Source organism: Pteropus alecto, unplaced genomic scaffold (assembly GCF_000325575.1).
Source record: "Pteropus alecto unplaced genomic scaffold, ASM32557v1 scaffold101, whole genome shotgun sequence".
NCBI lineage: Eukaryota > Metazoa > Chordata > Mammalia > Chiroptera > Pteropodidae > Pteropus > Pteropus alecto.
This window is the reverse complement of record NW_006432945.1, coordinates 12,666,366-12,686,238: the sequence shown is the minus strand read 5'-3', so window position 1 is coordinate 12,686,238 and position 19,873 is coordinate 12,666,366. Positions and strand designations below refer to the sequence as shown.

The following is a 19,873-nucleotide window of genomic DNA, read 5'->3' as shown; positions in this document are numbered from 1 at the left end:
CTGCCAGGCTGCACAGCCTTGATGGATGGCCTGTCTGCTCCTTGTCCTCGGCCCGTTCATTCCCCTTGCACTGTCCGGGGTGGGGAGCCGGGTGAGTAGTTGTGCAGAAGGCAGTGGAGAGCCCTGTGTGTGAGTGTGTGTGTGTGTGAGTGTGTGTGTGTGTGTGGGGGCGGGGGGTGGCACAGGCACAACATCCCAAGAGGGGACCAGGCCTGTAGCAGGTGGATGTATGGTCATGACCTAACCTGGCCCTGGTTCTAGGTCATTTTCCTCCTAAAAACAAGCTTGTGCCACACGGTGTGTTTTTTCAGTTATCAGCGCTGATGCCGCTGGTCAAGCCTCACCTTCCCGGCAGCTGAGGGGCCTTCTTGGAAAAGCAGAACGCTCACTCCCGACTTCCATCCTCCCAGAGTTGCAGAGAACTCCCCCCTGGGGATACCGCAGCCGTGTCTGTGCCAAGAGCGGCATTGCCGCCTGGGCCTTATCTGTGTCTTCAGCCACCTCGACCTGTTGTTAAATGGTCTCCTCTGTGGACTCCGCCACGGGGAGGTGATCCCTCGAGGATGGGGCTTTGCCCAAGAAGAGCTCTCAGGAAGTTTTACCACACGTGCTGTTATCCAGGTGTGCAGGACCAGAAGGAAGCAGCTTATGATAAGAAGGCCGGGGAACAGCACATCTTACGTCATGGGCAAGTCTGAGCGCCTGCAGCTGCACAGCGAAGAGAATGCTTGGTCCTCTTTCCATCCATCATCCCTGTAGGTCAGATGCAATTGCAGGGTTATTGCTCTGCAATAAAAAAACAAAAACAAAAACAAACAAACAAACAAACAAAAAACTGGTGAGAAATGTTCCTGCTGGGAGTCAAGACTCCCATGACGCACTTTGATTTCCGGAGCAGAGTGGGTGCAGAGCAGGAGCTAGAACCTGTTTCTTTTTGGATCGCGTGGAGAGTTCACAGATGTCTAAGACAAGCTCTCGTCACCAGGAAATGCTCAACTTGCTTGGCCGAACGAGGAAAATTGCAGTAGTATCGTGAGGCTCAGCAAGCTGCAGAGACCACTCACTGATTAGGGCAGTCGAGGAAGGCTTCAAGGGCGTGGTGAAACTTCAGCTCGCTTTTGAAGGACATCCCCGTAGATGGGAGGTCTTTGAACCAAAGGGAGCGATACGATATTTACGGGGCTGAGCCCGCACTTGTGCTGGTGTCAGAAAAGTGACGTGTTGACTAGGGAGCAGATTTTGACTGGGAAGGTATCATGAGGGAGAATGAAGTCCTACTGCGTCATGCTCAGCACTGGGCCTGCCTAGCCTCGTAGGGGCATCGTGTCGGCTTTTCCAGTTGTTTCAACACTCTGAAATGAGTTCGCATAATGTTCCCGAAACACACATACTCCTCTGCTTTGAGGAAGAAAAGGCACAAGATGCTCTTTTCCCCTTTGTTACTACCAAGACTAAGAATGCCAAGGACAGGTTGACTCCTGACAGTTCTCAGAAGAGTCTTTGTTTTCTCACTGTGTGTCGACTTCTATAACTGCTGGGATGGATGATGCTTTTCTCCTCATTATAATGCCGAGAGCATTGCCGAAGCGTAGTTCCCTCTCTCTGGTCTTGCGGTCAGGGCAGTCCCTTCTGTCAAAACCAACGGACAGAAGATTCCAGTAGGGAAGAGGGAAGCTGTCTGCTGGGGAAGGCGGTGAGCAATCAGAGCAGTCGAGGGGTGGGAGCCTGTCCTATCCGGACCACCTGACTTCCCTTCCATGACATTTGCTCCTCATACAGAGCCCTCCGTGGCTGGTTGCATACCTAGTGGAGAAACCAAGAGAAAAGCAAATGGAGATGGGAGCCGCTGAGCTGGAAGCGAGTTTTCAGTTGAGGGCTGTTCACTTTCCCCAACCTTCAGTTACGGTCCTGGCTTTGGGATAAGAAGCTCCCCTTTTGCCTTGGGATGCTTTAGAATTGATTGCTGAGCGTTACGTGTCACAGGAGACCCTGTAGGGCCACCCGGAAATTTTACCAAATATTCAGCAAGACAGCTTGTCAATTTAGGTCCTGGCCATCAGGGAAATAGTAAGCATCGTTCTAGTCCATCTGTTCGCTCCACGCTATCCCCAGGGGTGGACGTTAGCCTGTGTATTTTTGGAGAGTCAGATCCCATTCACCTTCAAGAAGCGATCCGAAAATTTGATGATGCCCAGCTCACGGCCCTTTTCTGTCCTTGCTCCCAAGCAGCAGCTAACAACTTGGGTTTCAGGATTCGGAACGTCTTGGTGCGATGAGAAGAACACGGCACTTTGGTTGAGCAGATCTTGTTTCGGTCCCTGTCTCTGGCCCTTCCTAGCTGTAAGACCGTGGACCACCCCCTTAACTTCCGGGATCCTCCCTGTCTTTCGTTCTGTACGGGAGGATAATAAAATCCAGCTCATACATTTGTGACACTTGGCCAGTGTCTGGAGCACAGCAGACATGTCATAAAAGGTAGATTCAGTCTCCTTTCTTCTTTGCATAAGCGCAGACCCCCTGAGTGCAAAGAAAAAGCCCAAGGATTGGGAGGAAGCAGGATTCCTCCTCTCCAGGGGCCACATTTAAGTATTTCCCCGTTAAACAGTTTGTAACATTCTAGTTGGGATCTTCTCTGTTTTCAGAATTTTTTTTTTTTGTAATCAGGGAGACTGTATCCCAGTTTGAGAGAAACCTTTTCCCCTTGAGGGAAATTAACTCTATTAATTTCAAATGCTGGCAATTGATAATAGTAGAGACTGTGTGCAAATGATTTTTTTCCTAAAGACCCACATGAATATGTAGCTCTGTGAAGCTACCGAGGGTCTCTAAACATACTTGCCACCGTGGAGTTGAGCGCAGGAATAAAATGAACAAGATACGCTCCCTCAGTTTACCTCCCTTCCTCTCTAAACTTAGATTAAATGCAAGGTAAGGTGTTGGAGCAATTTTCAATCTAGTAAACATCGATACATAATGGAAGCCAGTTCCAAACGAGCTAAAAGGACGATGCTTAAAGGTTTAAGATGACATGGTCCAAATGTTTGGCTTCAGTTCTACCACCATTTTTCAAGTTACATCATTCGATCTGACTTTTTCTAATCCACGGGCTATCATAGTTCAGTTTAGTGTTGAGTGATTTCATAAATCATACTGATGATCTGGTCCCTCTGTTCCTCCCAAGAATGTGGCTTTGATGAATAAACAACAGTTATAACGCGTTTGCTTCTATCACATGTACATCCAAAGTTATAAAACCTCGACGTTGCACAAGCTCAGAGTTTGAGCACGTAGAATGTGTTGGCTTAGACGGAGCTCGTTTTGTCAGCTTCACTCTGCTAGACTGAGAAGGAAGAGGAATCTCCTCGATGTGGGGATTTGGTACTTTTTCTTTCAAGACAGGGTCCACCTTGCTCCTTTTTGACAGAGTTAAGGGAGCAGGGCTGGGTGTCCGTCCTGAGAGCGTGTGGGTGAGCTGTGCAGGCTGCTCTGTGTCCCAGCGTGTGGTTCAAGGGTGCAGAAAAACAGATCTGCACCCTGAACCTGCACCCCCGAAGGGGGTTTTATGTCACAGGCACGATTAGTCACTGCCGGGCGCTCAGCGCAGATTCCTTAAGGCCCAAAACCCAGAGTGGAGGCAGAATTTACCTTTCCCCACTTAAAATAAAAGACCTTATTATTTTTTAACAGCAGTTTTAAGTGTACAATAAAATTGACAGGGAAATACAGGGGTTTCCCATGTGCTCTCTGCCCCCTCACCCCCAAAGCCTCCCCTATAATCGACATTACTCGCCTGAGTGGCACTTTTTTTTTTTTTTAAATCAAGAGTGAAAATACCCTGACACATCATAACCATCAAAAGTTCATAGTTTACTTGAGGGTCCACCCTTGCTGTTGTACATCCTGCGGGTTTGGACAGAAGCACAATGATATAGCTATCATTATGATATCATACGGATTATTTTCCCTGCCTTAAGGGTCCTCTGTGCTCTGTCTATTCATTGCTCTCCCACCACCCCTGGCAACCACTGATCTTTTCATTGTCTTTTATATGTTCGCCTTTTCCGGAATGTCATATAGTTGGACTTGCACAGTATGTGGCCTTTTCGGATTGGCTTCTTTCTCTTAGTGATATGCATTTATGTTTTCTCCATGATATGCATTTATGTCTTTTCATGGCTCGATTGCTCATTTAGTTTGAGCACTGAATAATATTTCATTGTCTGGATGGACCACAGTTAGTTTATCCATTCACCTACTGAAAGGCATGTGGGTTGCTTCCAAGTTTTGACAACTATGAATAAAGCTGCTGTAACTATGTGCACGCAGGTTTCTGCAGAGAGAGTGTTTTTAACTCTTTTGGATAAATGCCAAAGAGTGAGATGACTGGACCACATGGTAAGAATATGTTTAGTTTTTAAGAAATTTCCAAACTGTCTTCCAAAGTGGCTGCACCACTTTGCATTCCCACCGGCCGTGAATGAGATTCCTGTTGCTCCACATCCTCGCCAGCATTCGGTGGTGTCACCGGTGTTCTGGATTTTGGCCATTCTGATAGGTGTGCAGTGGTGTCTCGTCGTTTTGGTTTGCCTTTTTCTGATGACATAGGATATGGAGCATCTTTTCGTATGCCTGTTTGCTAGCTGTATAACTTTTTTGGTTGAATATCTGTTATAGTCTTTGGCCCATTTTTAAATTGGGTTGTTCGTTTTCTTATTGTTAAGTTTTAAGAGTTCTTGGTATATTTTGGATAACAGTCCTTTATCAGATGTTTTTTTGCAAGTATTTTCTCTCAGTCTGTGGCTTGTTTTCTAGTTCTCTTGATATTGTCTTTAGCAGAGCATTAGTTTTTAATTTTAATGAAGTCCAGCTTATAAATTATATCATTTATATAAATCTTGTCTTGGTGTGTCTAAAAAAGGGGTCACCATACCCAAGGTCATTTAGGTTTTCTCCTGTATAGTTAGTTTGGCATTTTATATTTAGATCAGTGATCTATTCTGAGTTAATGTCAGTAAAGGACATAAGATCGGTGTCTGGATTTATTTTTTTTGCACGTGGATGTCCAGCTGCTCGAGCACAGTTTGCTGGAGAGATTGTCTTTGCTTCATTGTGTTGCTTTTGCCCCTGGTCAGCGGTCAGTTGACTGTGTTTGTGGGGGTCTATTTCCGGGCTTTCTATTCTAGTCCATTGATCTATTTGTCTGTTCTTTCACCAATACCACACTATATTGATTACTGTGGCTTTAGAGTAAATCTTAAAATCACATTTACATCTTTTAGGTTATAAAAAGTCGGGTCACCAGCAAAGCAGCCACATGCTCTTTAATAGTCAGAGGGAGAAGGAGACACTTGGCAGCCTGCATCTGCTTTGCCTTTTAGTCTTTATAGTGGTGGCGCTGGGTCAGACTGGCTCACCAGGGCCAGTGATGCGCGTCTCTTCCAAACCCCGTGTTCAGTGCCATCATATTGGTAACTCAAAATTGGCCATTGGGGGAATACTTATACCACAGAAATTGGCAAATGCTACAAATGAGGACTCGTTTGCCTGTTTTTCCCCCTCAGTAGTTAAACATTTACCAGCATAACGCTGTTTTATATCTAATTTGTTTTTCTTTTTGATATCTCGTTATCAAATGCCTTCTCAGCATCATAGTTCGTGTTTGCTGATCATTTTTGTAGCTAGGCACTGTGCTCACATCTTTCCCACGTGTTCCTTAATTCTCACAGCAACCTCACGAGGTAGGTTTGTGATCTCAGCTTATGGCTGACGGATGCTGAAGAGCAGACTAGTGACAGATTTCATTTTACAGGTACAATTTTCAAATGAGTAGACTGAGGCTCAGCAAGATGATATAATTTTTCCAAGGTCACATAGCATGTAAGTGGTAGACTAGGGACTGAAACTCTTGCCTGACTAGCGTTTGTCACCACCATGCACCATGATCTTTCCCACCATAGAAAACTTTTCTGGGCTCCAAGTCATGACGCCGGGGTTCCCTGTGCACCCAGCCTGACACCAGAACTCTCAGAGCCACGGTATCTTTATCTATATAAAGAGGTTGGTAATGATAATCTTGCCTCACTCACAAGATAGCTTTGCTGGTTAAATGATAGTTTCTATAAGATTGCTTTGGAAAGCTCAGGTATGATATAAATGGGAGATATTGTTACATGCTAAAAAGTGAAGGAAAAAATATTTATAAAAAGAGCACCATATCCCAGTGTAGAAGATTCAGTGAAGTAGGTATTTTCTATAAACTCAGGTCCTAAGGAATCTTACAGTGAATGTTTCTGGATGAACTGGAAAAACCTTTAATCTGGGATTGTCTAAACTTTTCTCTTGGAATTATTTGGTTTGAGGGCTTCGTAACTTTCCCAGACAGTCTAATCAAGGTGGCCCTAGTTTCACAGGTAGATTTGGATGGTAAGTGTGTTCTAGGAATCAAATTATTAAGAGAATGGATCAGCATTGGAAAGTTGACATTTAGTAACCATAGGGAGAATTTCTGCTACATTATGTCCGTGTTTTAATAAAGAGATTCTTCTTTCACTCTCATAAGCTACTTATACTTTCAACAGTCAGTGTATTTCATTATATTTATTTATTAAGCTTTATCTTCTGCACTGTACCGAACTCTCCACGATGTCAAACAAGCATTGGATCACTATGGAAATCGCCAGCCCCAATGACTGAGGTTGGCAGCGGAGAATTTCTGCTACATCATGTCCATGTTTTAATAAAGAGGTTCTTCTTTCACTCATAAGCTACTTATACTTTCAACAGCAGTGTATTTCATTATATTTATTTATTAAGCTTTCTCTTCTGCACTGTACTGAACTCTCCACGATGTCAAACGAGCATTGGATCACTATGGAAATCGCCAGCCCCAATGACTGAGGTTGGCAGCTTGCATCGCATGTCTTCATAAATATGTACCGCACAAGTGCATGGTTCCTTTTTTGGTATTCATGTATTTCTTGGGCCACACTTGTCCATCTGCAAGCTTTGGAAACTTTCTTATGTGTCTTAATCGCAGTTAGATCTAGTGTGCAGGCAAGGCCGATAACCTCGGCATGTTTCCTGCTACAGCTACTCTGCATGCTCTCAGGATATCAGAGGCATTTGACAGCAATACAAAAACCTCTACATATTTCATAACTTATATAGCCCAAGCCCCTTACTGTGTTATATAAGACATACCTTGACCTCTTTCACCCCAGGTACCTTCATTCCTGCCGTCCTCACTGTGCGATGATCTTCTGTAATTCTTTTGCCTGGCCAGCTCTTCCCTACTCTTCAAGGGTAGATTTGGGTCTCATCCCTTCAGGAAATCCTCTCTGATCTGTGGGTTGAGATTTGGCTCTGTTTTCACTCACCTCTGTATCCCTTGATCTGAGTTCTGATTTTATTCCGAAGTCATCTCCTATGTTTCTCGCTTCCCCAAGAGACTTCCCAAGGGCAGAAACTGCCTTTTTTCCCCAAAGCTGGTGGATTGTTGGTGTCTGTCTTGAATGGGGTGTTCAGTAAACGTTTGATGGACTGAGATGGCTAATTCCAAGTGGAATGCTTTTTTTCCGGGAGGAGCATAACAGTGAGATGAAATGTGAACTTTTTATGCTTTAGTAGAGTGACAGCCCTCCAAGTAACCAAGCATGATACTCTTGCCACCACCTAGGGGTGGAGCTTGGAGCTCCCAGATTGTAGATTCAAGGTTGGGGCTAAACCTGTGTTTGTCTGAATACAGACTGCAATTCCAGCCTCACTGCAGTCTGGTTTATTCACTCTTAAGGGAGAATAGAATCCAATAATTCTCCATTCACACCCTCCAGAGTAGAGGAATGCAGCTATGTATTCGAAGAGATTCCTGGGAGGAGATGGTGGGTTCATGACCAAAGATGGAAACGTTGAAGGCTTCCAAACTGCCTTCAGCGTTCCTCATGTTACATATGACCTGACTACTCCTTCCTCCTGCCAGCTTATTGATGATCTAATTATCTACAGGTGTTCCTCCTTTTGTTTATCCAGCGGGACTTGACAGTCTCATGTGTGCGATGAGCAAGGTGGTAGGGTAGAGAGTGGTGAGGATCTTCACCCACCTGGCCAGGTTCCATCTGCTCCGTCCTGGGGCAGGCATCATTGGCTATAGGACAGTCTTTCTTCTAACTGACTGGACTAAGTTTTCAGGCTAAGGCCATGGGGCAATGCCATTTTGCCTACTCTGGGGAGCAACAGGTCTTTGTGGATGGGGTGTCCTTGACCTTAGAGAGACACTAGAGGGAATAGCGGGCTGGGAATGATGTCTGGGATGTACAGTCTTCTCCGATGGGACTCCCTGATTCATCAGCTCCTTGTTTTCCCCATGAAAATCACCATTTCGGTATTCATTAGGGAAAATGACCTTTTGAGGGCGTAAGAGAGTACCGTCTTTTGTAAAAACTATGACTACCCTCATGGCTTTGAGGAAAAGAAAAGGGACTAGGATCAGAGAGACAAGGCATGGACCGAAAGTCAGCAGGAGGAACATCTGTGACAAAGCGCGAGAGGATGGTTGTCACTTACATTAGACATCCCCTTTACGACTTCCGGTATGGTTATTTGAGAGTAACGAAATGAGCTAAATTGGATGAAATTTCAAATCAGATTCCATTTAGGGATAGATGTTGCTGGAGGGCCTGATGTGGGGGTACTGAACAGGCACCTTAGGGTGGGGGGAATCTGTGTGACTTAATTTTTTCCCGTTAAAAACCTACATTCTTGCTATTCACACGGGTTTTCTTCTCCCTCTCTCCATCCCCCTTTGTATCTGGCATTTCTCCCCTCGATCCTCCCTTCTTTCCCAGGTGTGTTTGATAACTGCTCCCACACTGTCAGTGACAAGGGCTGGGCCCTGGGCATCCGCTCGGGGAAGGACACGGGCAGGCGGGATGCTCGCTTCTTCTTCTCCCTTCGCACCGACCGTGTGAAGAAAGCCACCGTCGTGACTGGCCACGGGCGCTACCAGCCAGGCACGTGGACGCACGTGGCGGCCACTTACGATGGACGGCGTATGGCCCTGTATGTGGATGGCACTCAGGTGGCCAGTAGTCCAGAGCAGTCCGGCCCCCTGCACAGCCCCTTCATGTCGTCTTGCCGCTCTGTGCTCCTGGGGGGGGATAGCTCTGAGCACGGGCACCATTTCCGCGGACACCTGGGCACACTGGTCTTCTGGTCAACGGCCCTCTCACAAAGCCACCTCCAGCACAGTCCTCAGCATCCGAGTGGGGTGGAGGAGCTGACCACTCTGGTCCTGACGGCCAGTTTCGAGCCCCTGGAAGAACAGTGGGCCCCCTTTAGAGAGGAGAAGTACCCACGACTTGAGGTTCTCCAGGGCTTTGAGCTGGAGCCTGAGATCCTGTCACCTTTGCAGCCCCCACTCTGTGGGCGGACGGCTTGTGACAACGTAGAACTCATCTCCCAGTACAACGGGCACTGGCCCCTTCGCGGGGAGAAGGTGATACGCTACCAGGTGGTGAATATCTGTGACGACGAGGGCCTGAACCCCACGGTGAGTGAGCAGCAGATCCGCCGGCAGCACGAGGCTCTGAACGAGGCCTTCGGCCGCTACAACATCACCTGGCAGCTGAGCGTCCAGCGGGTCCACAACTCCACGCTGCGCCTCCGGGTCGTGCTTGTCGGCTGCGAGCCCGGCAAGATTGGCAATGACCACTGCGACCCTGAGTGCGAGCACCCGCTCACAGGCTATGACGGGGGCGACTGCCGCCTGCACGGCCGCTGTTACTCCTGGAACCGCAGGGATGGGCTCTGCCACGTGGAGTGCAACAACATGCTGAACGACTTCGACGATGGGGACTGCTGTGACCCCGAGGTGGCTGACGTGCACAAGACCTGCTTCGACCCCGACTCGCCCAGGAGGTAAGGGACCGGGGCTTGGGGTGTCCTGCTCTGGGGTGCATTTCTAGCATCATTTTCTCCTTTTGGCTTCTGGAGACAAAAGGGGGTTCACATAGCCCCCAAATAAAACATTCACCCTCTAGACATGATTGTGCTTTCCTGAAGCACTAGGTGTTGTGTTAAGTAATGAGGGACATAGAGTTGACGAGGACAGGGGACAGCCCTCACAGGACTCGCTCTCTGTGGAGCAGACAGCTATGTGTGTGGTGTGAAGTGCACCTGAACCGCAGGGATGGGCTCTGAAGACAAATGCACCAGGCGCTTGAGACACCTGAGCAGCTTAGCCTGTGAGAGGAAGCGGGGGATGGTCACAGAGAGCAAACAGGTGCCCGTAGATAGAGACCACTCTGCCCAGTCATCCGCGAGCGCCCTGCCCGCAGTCTGAGGTCCCCACGGAGTAACAGATCCGTGTGGGGGCCTCTTATGTGCTTGGTCTGCGTTCAGCAGCTTCCTGAACACAAGACGTCCTACGTCTGACCACAAATCTCCTTTAGGTGACGAGCCTTTCCATGTTGCTCACTGAATTCCGTTCTCCACATAGCACCTAGAAAGATCCTTTGTAAAAGGCAAATCAGATCCTGTCATTCCTCTTCTTAAATTTTTTTCCCCACTGTACCTAGAGTAAAAGGCAGACTCTCTGCCTGGCTCACAGGCTCTGCTGCAGCCAGACCCCTGCCTGTCTCTCCAGCTTCCTCCCGCAGTACCGCGCCCGCGATGCGCAGCCTCCCAGGCTCCCTTCTGTTCTACGGAATAATCAAGCTTGATTTTTGCATTCGCTGTTTCATCATCTTGCAACCCTCTTTTCCTTCCTCTTCAGTTGATGGGTTTCCTCTTGTCATTCCAACATCTACTGAACCGTCACCTCCTGAAGAGGCCTTTCCGGACCCCCAATTTAAATCACCCAATCAACCACTATTCTGTCAACTAATTTCAGTTCTCTGTATAACACTTATCACCTCTGAGGTTTTCCTGTGCTTTCCTTTGTCCTTCCCCTGCCTGGAATGTCAGCTTCGTGAAGTCAGGGCTCTTGTTAATGATGACATCGCCAGTGCCTAGAAAGGCAGCTGGCGCTTCGTTGTTTACCTCACGTTTATTTTAACGAACGAACGAATCCGATGTGTCTTCCGACGTGAGAGGGAAGTCAACAAGAGAATTTCCGTCTGACGCTTCGTGAAGTCAGGGCTCTTGTTAATGATGACATTGCCAGTGCCTAGAAAGGCAGCTGGTGCTTTGTTGTTTACCTCAAATTTATTTTAATGAATGAACGAATCCGATGTGTCTTCCGACGTGAGACGGGAAGTCAACAAGAGAATTTCCGTCTGATGGTCCACTCGAGGTCTGGGGAATTTTGGAGGGAGGTAGGAGAGGAGAGATGTGGGAGGTGAACTTGTTAATTCGTATGTGTGGGCACGGCTTCTCTGTTACGGACCTGGTACCTTTGTACAAATTAGAATAAGGCTCGCACCTGAGCTAGGGTGTCGTGTTGGTGGGAGGTGGGAGGACTGGATCTCACCTCCCACTCGATACCTACTTGGCTGCCTTTGTGTTTGTTGGTCACAATTTATATAGTAATCCACTGTGTCCTGTATGTGGGCAGTCAGTTAACACCAGTTAATAGGTTGGCCTGTAGTTTAGGCATGTGATGTCAAGGGTTGAGTATAAGATTTGGAATCAGGAAATATAGCTGGATTCCTGACTCCTCACTACTTAAAATTAGCTATGTAAATTGTGTAAGTCACTCTCTGCAAGTCAGATGGCTTGTTGGTAAAATGGGGGTGATTGCAGTAGTACTTTGCATTACCTATATCCTAGGTTGTTCTTTTTTTTTATGAATCAAATGAAATAAGGTACAGGAAAGTGTTTGGTGACTCTAAAAGTTTTCAATATACAAAAATAGTTCTGAACTAAACGTTAGTTATTATTATGATTATTAGAGCTGACAGATCGGAAGCCTTTGTTTACATAATGATACACAGAGAACTGATCACATTACCAAAAGTATTCACATAAGAAAGATTCTGTTTGGGTTTGGTTTTTAGATTTTGATAACCTTAAGCAGAAGCTAAACCTCGGTTATAATAGCGGTTGCCAACTCTTAGGATTCCCAGAGAGGGAAATCTGGCTCGTTTTCATTTGTCTACTCGTTCGTTACAGCAGCCCTCTGCCCTGCCTGAGAGAGCTGTCTTTCAAGGTATCCACACATCATTTTCCTCAGTGTGGCCTTTCGTCTCTCTAAATCCTTACTGCCACTGCCCCTATGTGGGTGTTTATAACTTACGCCACAGAGTTGCCATGGTAACTCATCCCTTTAATCTATAGACCCGGAAGTATTTCAAACCTTCTTACCCCTACGTGCAAAACTTAGTGGAATAAAAGGAACTATTTATACTTTCTGATAGTTACAGATATTTAAGTCAAAGTCACCAATGTTCATGGTTACAAACATCAAATCGTACCGAAAGGCATGAGGGAGGATGACGGTCCCCTGCCTACCTCTTCCCCCTCCTCCTCCACTCTCTAGCCTCGCTCCCGTATTTATGTCACCTGTCTCCTCTGGTAATTACCTCTGTAGCTCACAATATTCTATTACTTGATTCATCAATTTTAAACATTATGCGTTGACTTGCTCATATGATAAAGATGGGATAACTTTTCCACGGTCTCCCCCCTCTACCTTTTCAATATCATCATTTTACTGTTTTTAGTCAAATGAGTTATATATATATTTATTTACAGTATCGTGACTATGAAGTATTTTTTGTTGCAGAACAAAGTATTATTCTGTTATTATATATATTTTTTCTGGCATAGTTTCTTTCCACCCTCCCCTACGCCTTGAGTTTCTATTTCCTCCCTCCCTCCCCTCTTCCCTTCCTTTCTTCCCTCCTTCTTTCTTTTTTGCTATCTAATGTCTTTTCTTTTTTTTTTTTTTTAAATACACTCTGGAGCTCTTCCTTCTAGTTTATTCTATTTTTCTGTCCACTTTCAATCTTGACCAGCCATCTTTAGGTCTGTTGCACAGCTGTCATCCTGGAACTTCTCTTTACTGCCTTTTTTTTTTTTTCGATCCCATTTTTACTGGAAAACACTCTTAAGTAACTTTCTAAGAAATGGTGTTTTAGGAAATTTTTTTCTGAAAATACATTTATCAAAAAGTTTTGATTTTGCCTTTACACAAGTACCGATAGTTTGTCTTGGTGTAAAATTTGGGGTTATGAAACATTCTCAAACTTTTGAAGAAATTTACTAATGGCCTCTAGCTTCTATTCTGATAATTCTGTGTCTTCTTAGAAGTAGAATTGTTTTCTTTTAAAAATTGTTTAGAATCTTAACCTCGTTTTTGGGATAGTATGATAATATTTTTAAAAATTAAATAAATATTTTTAAATTAACAGGGTCGGACTTTTATCCTTCTTCTGTTGAGAACACAGTGGTCCTTTAAATTTCGACCCTTCTGCCCCTCACCTCTGGCAAGTACTGTTAGATTATTATTTTGATTTTTAAAGTTCAGTTTTCTCTGTTCTCTTTTTCTACTGAGATGGATCTCCTGAATTTATTCTCTGTCTTTTTTTTCTTCTTCTTTTTTTCTCTCATTTGGTTTATCTCTTGGTTATTTTTTTTGAGGGGGGGTAGTATTTCCTTGAGTTTATCTTCCATCTCTTCTACTGTTTTTATTTTAGCAATCGTATTTTAAGACCTTATTCTTTGATTTTCTATACTCATCCATTTTTATTTTAAGAATGCAACCTTTTTTGATGCTAAAAATGAGATCCATTCAGAATTTTTTTCTGTGTACTCTGATTGATCCGTCATCAATTTTTCTTTTTTCCTTTTTTTTCTTCTATATTCCTCTCTGTCTTTCATCTTAGAGGATTTCCTCAACCATCTAGTGCTTGCTTACAGTAAGAGCCACACTTTTACGTTTATACTCACCCACTGAAAAACGATGGTTATCTGTGAATTCCTTCTTTTGGGGGAAGGAATCTGGAGCAGAGCCGAGTGGAGAGACGAGCCCTTCTCTTCTCAGATCCCTTATATTTATTTCATTATAGGATCTTTTCCCCTCTCCCATCTTCTCCCTGGTATTCCTTGTGTTGAATTTTTCTTATTAAAAATTTTCAGGGTTTCGCATCACTCTGACTGGCAAGAACAATATTTTGAAAACCAATTATTCCTATGATATGTCCAGATGCAGTAAGCTGAGCAGAGAGTCAAGTGGAAGGAATATGTAAAGAGTCAGTGCTCACAACTTAGTGGAGGGGCTTGGCAGTTTCTGATGAATTTCGGGCGTCTCCGTCCAGGGGGAGGCACTGCAAGCAGAGCGCGGAGCGCAGACTGCTCTTCCGCTCCGTGGCTCATCTGAAAGCGCTTTGGATTCGTGGACACACAGATCCCTGGCATTCTCGAGGGCCTGTGACTTGATGTAGTTATTGGTCGTCTCTGAACTTAATTACCCATATGCAGCATCCCTAACGCTGCAGTGAAATCACAGAACTTGAGCTCACGATTCCATTATATGTGACCCTGAAGGGAATCCAGCTTCAACAAATGCCTCGCCAGATGTTTACTGAACACACAGTGTGCCAGGCACAGAGCCCGCTTGGGAGCTCACTGTTCAGCGGGGATAGTTGGGAGGCAGGGGAGGGAGGCACCTGTAGATAGATTCCTGACGTGCAGGTGCAACGGTCGGTGTATGAGCAGTCCTTCTCATTTCTCAGATCCCACTCAACAGTTCCCCTACCCCGAGCCCAGTGAGAAACCAGAACTCTAGCTCAAAGACGTCCCTCTCCCAGAGACTCTGAGAGTAAGGCAGAGCCTGAGGAATCCAGCATCGAACATCTGTAGCCCAGATGGACTTATCAAAGAGCGATTATTTATCGGACTTGGGGCTAGGCAGGAGGAGATATGAATTATTGATACATTACCCAGCCAGTTGAACAGAATTACTAAAGTAGAGGAACTTGGCTTGTGAGCAGCCACGGCTGTGTGGGCTGGATGCCCATTGCTACATAGTCTCTTCTCTGAGAGAAGGTCTGCAAGAGCTGAGGAAGGAAGGGGCTTGAGAGTCCGCCCCAGGAAAAACACAAATGCCACGGACCACTCCTTATGACGCATCCTAGGAAGCCAGGCCGAGGGACACTCTCTGTCCTAAGGGAGACTCGGCTTCTCTGATCATTGCGGGCTTCGGTTTCTTTTTGGTTGTGAATCGTTTCTGTTATTTTGGTCTCTAAGGTTGCATCTCGGAGACGCAGGATTCTTTGTTGCCCAATCTACTTTCCATCTCTTATCTTCTTTCTCTTTTTCATGTCGGGGTTGAGCTTAGTATCCAGCCAAATCTGGAACAGTCCGCTTGCCTCTCTCTTTGGTTCCTATGTGTCAGATTTCATAATATTGTTATCATGCAGAGAAAAATCACCAAATAAAAATGAATAGCCGAGCACAGTTTAAGCGAGCCATCAGTCGCCCAGTGTCAGACCGTGCTCCGAAGCAGACAGTGCGATGCCTTCCGCTTGTTTGATGGGCTAAGGGCTCTGTGTATTGGTGTCTCACCGTCTCGTCTCTGCTTCATTTCCTGAGTTTTGCTACTGGCACATTCGAGGGCAGAAGGACTGCCGTACATAGCCATGCTCGGACACGGCCCTCTTCCCTTAGAATCCTCCAGAGGGTGGGCAGGGGCAGAGAGAGTGGTGTCTGCAGGTGTGCAGTATGGGGTGTATATCCTGTGGCAGGAGGGCAGACACACGTGACACCAAAGGGCACAAGTGGGGAACTTGGTGCCGCACACACCTGGCTGCTGGAGATCAGCTGTGCTTTGCTCACCCATCCTTTGTGGCTGGTCAGCCTGGGCCCCACGGTGGTGGGTCTGTTAGACGTGAGTCAGGCTTCACGATAGGTTTCTTTTGAAGTTGGGATTCAAAATTCCCTGCAGCCAAACAAACAAACAAACAACAACAACAAAAACACCTATGCCGGAAAATAAGTGTAAGGGGCAGAAGAGGGCAGAGAAGTGGAGGAGAAACTTTAAAATCGAACAGGAAGAAAAGGTCTTGACCTCCCCCCTGCCTCCCGCTTCAAATCTTGCAAGCAGTGTGAACTCTAAAGACTCTGGTCTCACCTTCTCATACTCATCTCCCCCGGCAAAGAGAATAGGAGGGAAGAAGCAGGAGAACACCTTACAGGTAAGCTCAGAAAGTTTTCCTACAGGTAGAACTGTCTCCTGTTCCTTTTCCGACAGGCCAGTTTCTCCCTGGTCCCAATAGGTACCATGTCATAGAGTAAATGACATCCAGTTTCTCTGTTCAGCTGGCTCAGTGACCCTCCCTTCCCAGGTGAGTGGGGCGAGGTTATTTTTCTCCTTTTCATGGTTATTTTCCTTGCCGAAGAGGCTTGTGAGCGAGCCAGGTGGTGCATCTGGGTTAAAAATATTTCCTCTTAGAAAGTTTTTAGGAGAGACCCTAGTCTCCAACCAACTACACCCAACACCAAGATATTTGGGTGTTTTCCTAGTAGTTGGGGTGCGGCCCTGGTGCCCTGGCCTGATGCCAGTGTCTCGGGTGACTTCACTTAGGGGTCCCTTCCTAGGATTTAAGCCTAAGAACCCAGAAAACCCCAGCTGCACACTCATGAACATTTCCTTTTTTCTTTTCTCTAGGAACCCTGTTTATATGTTACTTCAGTGACTGAATAAAAGTTAAACCTTGTTGCTAGGTCTTCCCCTCGCCCGGGGAGGTGGGTCGTAGAGTGGGTGGAGCACACAATTAGCTTGGACATCAGCTTTGTTTTTTTGAGGATTTGTTTCAACAGAGTGTCACCCTCGGGTGGAAGCAGCTGACCCATGACTTTCCTGAACCCCAGTGGCCTCTGACCTCTCACCAGCAGCTCTGTAGACCTGAGTCCCACAGCTTGATACTCGGGCGACGGCTGCTTATCCCTTACCTCTCAGTCAGGATGTCGCTTCCGCAGTCCTGGGAACATTCCTTTTGTCCTCAAATTGCTGTCTGTTTAGCATCACTTCTCACCCCCTGCTCTGCTCAGGCCCCATGGTCTCTCACCTGTGTTATTACAATCGGTCTCCCCACTTTTACTCTTGTGTTCCCCGCCCCCAGTCTGTTTTTAACAAAGCAGCCAGGGTAATGCTATTAGAGTGTAACTCAGCTCTAGTCATCCCTCTGCCCAGAATTCTCCAGCAGCTTCCCAGCTCACTCAAGGTCAAAGCCAATAGTGTGACTCTGACCTGCAGGACCCCACCTGATGTGGCACCTGTTACTTTTGTGGCCTCGCCTCCTCCCATGCTCCCCCTTGTTTACTTAATTCCAGCCATGCTGGCCTTCTCACTGCCCCTTGACTTGACAGACACCCTCCTCCCACATGCTTTGGGAGTGGCATTTCACTCTGCTGGAATGTTCTCCCTCCGGAATTCTAGAAGGCTGGTTCTCCCACTTCCTCTGAGTCTTTTCTCGAAGTCACCTTTGGCGAAGCCTTCCCTGGTGACCTCATCTAAAATTTCACATACTCTTCTGACTCTTAATGCTTTCTTTCCTGCTTTAGTTCTACCTTTAGAATTTCCTACTAATGAGCTATATGTTATATAGATTTTAAATTTTGCTTACTGTCCATCTTCTCTGCTAGAATGGAAGTTCGTCAGAGAAGGAGTTTTCGTATGTTTGGGTTACGATTTTAATGCCTTCTCACTTAGAACAGCAAAAGGAATAAGAAGTATTCAGCAGATGATTGACGAGTAGAGGAATGTTCTTCTCCTAGCATGGTGATCGGCCAACTGTGGCCCATGGACCAGATTTAGCCTACCACCACATAAAATTGTATTGGAATGCGCTTTTATTGGAATCCACTTGTTTACACATTGTTTATGGCTGCTTTCATGTGGTGAAGTTGTGTAGTTACAATGGAGACTGTGTGGCCCACACAACCTAAAATATTTACTATTTACCCCTTTACAGTAAAAATTTGCACCCCCCCCGCCCAAGCACATATTTATCATACTTACTGTAATTGCCCGTTGCTGTCTGTCTCTTGCACAAGACTTTAAGGCTCTTTGTTTATAGTTCTTTTTTCCCCCTTTCCCCCGTCTTGTTTATAGTTCTCGTAACGTGGGCAGTGCTCCACTGATATTTTTGAAATGAATTTTTATATATATATGTACCTGTATATGAAAAATCAGTGACATAGGGAGAATGACAGTGTTGGGCCAGGGTGTGGGTAGCGGGGAGCAGGCTACTCTGTATTGAAAAAAAGGGTGTTCAGCATCTACCCTCTAATAATCCCTCCTACTTGACTCATGACCGTGGTAGAATTGCCGTATTCAGAAGTCAGTCAAATAAGTAAAGATCGCCATGAAAGTGCGAGTATGTCAGCCGAGGAGGGAAAGGCCCTAAGCAGTTTTAGTTGTTATCTCGTTGTCTGAGTAGCTGAGCTCCCGGGTGGCTCAGAAAGTGAGGAACATGGAGTGACTGTTGAGGCCAGAGAAGGCGTCCACGACAGCTGCCAGGAAGAGGAGGAGGAGGTCCCCAGGGGAAGGCGGCTCCCGCCGATCAGACGCAGCTTCTTCGAAACGATGCCGCGGGTCAGCAGGGTCCTCACTAGGCGTGCTCGTCGGCCGTTTGTGGTCGCGAGGAACAGAGACTCACTCAAGTTAACTAAAGGAAACGGGCTCGTTGTACAATTACACATGGGCTGGAGGTGGAGCCAGACGGCTGCCGGGACCGAGGTGGGTTCGGGCACCCTGTTTCTTTCGCAGGCCGCGGGTTCTCTACATCTCGGTGCACCTGCGCCCTTCGGAGCTCGTCAGCAGTTGGCTCCATTACTCGTAGTTCGCGTCTCCTGCGGCTTCCCTTGGAACCTGAACTCGGCTTGCCGTGGCCCCTGCTTTGTCCCGTCGGGTCTTCTCTTCAGACTCATATGTCACTGCCGACGACCTCGGTTTCTTGCGGAATCTCCGTTCAGATTCTGGAACGAGTCCGTGGGAATTGGTCCCACTCATCTTTATCTGTCACGTCAGAAGTCGTAGGTTTCTGGCCAGCCTCGTGTTCAGGCAACTGTGGCAAAGGAATGGGCAGTAGGGAAGATTCCTTAGGGCTCCCTGGGCAGCCCTCTCGAGGTGGTGCCTACATGCGGGGTGCGGCGAGCTGGGTTTTCATCTTGGGGATGAAACTCCTGACAGGCATCATTTCCTTAGACCTTCGTTTTCCTGGTAACGTAACCCTGTCTGTCTGTCTCTCTATCATCAACCATGTATCTATTTTACCGATGAAATAAAGCACTTTGCATGGATTCTCTTATTTAATGCTCACAATAGCTCCAAGAAGCAGATATTTTGATTAGCTTCATTTCGTATATAAGAAAATAGAAATTTAGTTAAATAACTATCACATTGCAGTGGTAGAAGAGGGATTAAAGTCAGACTTCGGAGCCTGTGTCACCAGCCCCCATTCCATATGGCGTGTCAGGTTTAAGCCTTACGTGCCTAACAAAGAGTTTAGCTCATAGTGGGTGTGTAACAGGTATTTGTTTAATTACATAACGATCCTTTTAGAGAATGTATACTTGAAGAGATGAGGGACAGGAAACGGAAAACTCTAAGGGCTTAGTGTTTAGAAGGGACATTATATGAGAGGTGGTTTTCTTAAAACATGAATAGTCAGGAGCAGGAGAAAGTTTATGAAACAAGGGCAAAGATATGAACCAAAGTACAGATTGTCACGTGCAGACCTCTTCAGGCCACTACGAGAAGCACAACTCGAAAGGAGGGGACATTCCCTAGGGACGAATAAGAAAGAGGGAAAATTAGAAAAGTGACGGTGAGGGGGCCTTACGTGTGGGGCGTAGGGATTTGAACAGTAGGCAGTTAGAAGCCATGTGAAGTTTAAAGGTGATAACGCCCGTTGAAAGGACTTTGCAAACTGAA

General features: G+C 46.3%; 1 protein-coding gene across 1 annotated transcript in view; it reads left to right on the top strand.

Moving 5' to 3' along the window:
• The window catches only part of PAPPA2 (pappalysin 2), a 210,180-nt gene that overhangs the window by 16,742 nt on the left and 173,565 nt on the right, over nucleotides 1-19,873 (top strand). Inside the window, exon 2 of the mRNA XM_006907902.1 lies at nucleotides 8,841-9,912. Within this exon, the coding sequence (XP_006907964.1) occupies nucleotides 8,841-9,912 (1,072 nt within the window). The remainder of the gene's footprint in view (nucleotides 1-8,840; nucleotides 9,913-19,873) is intronic.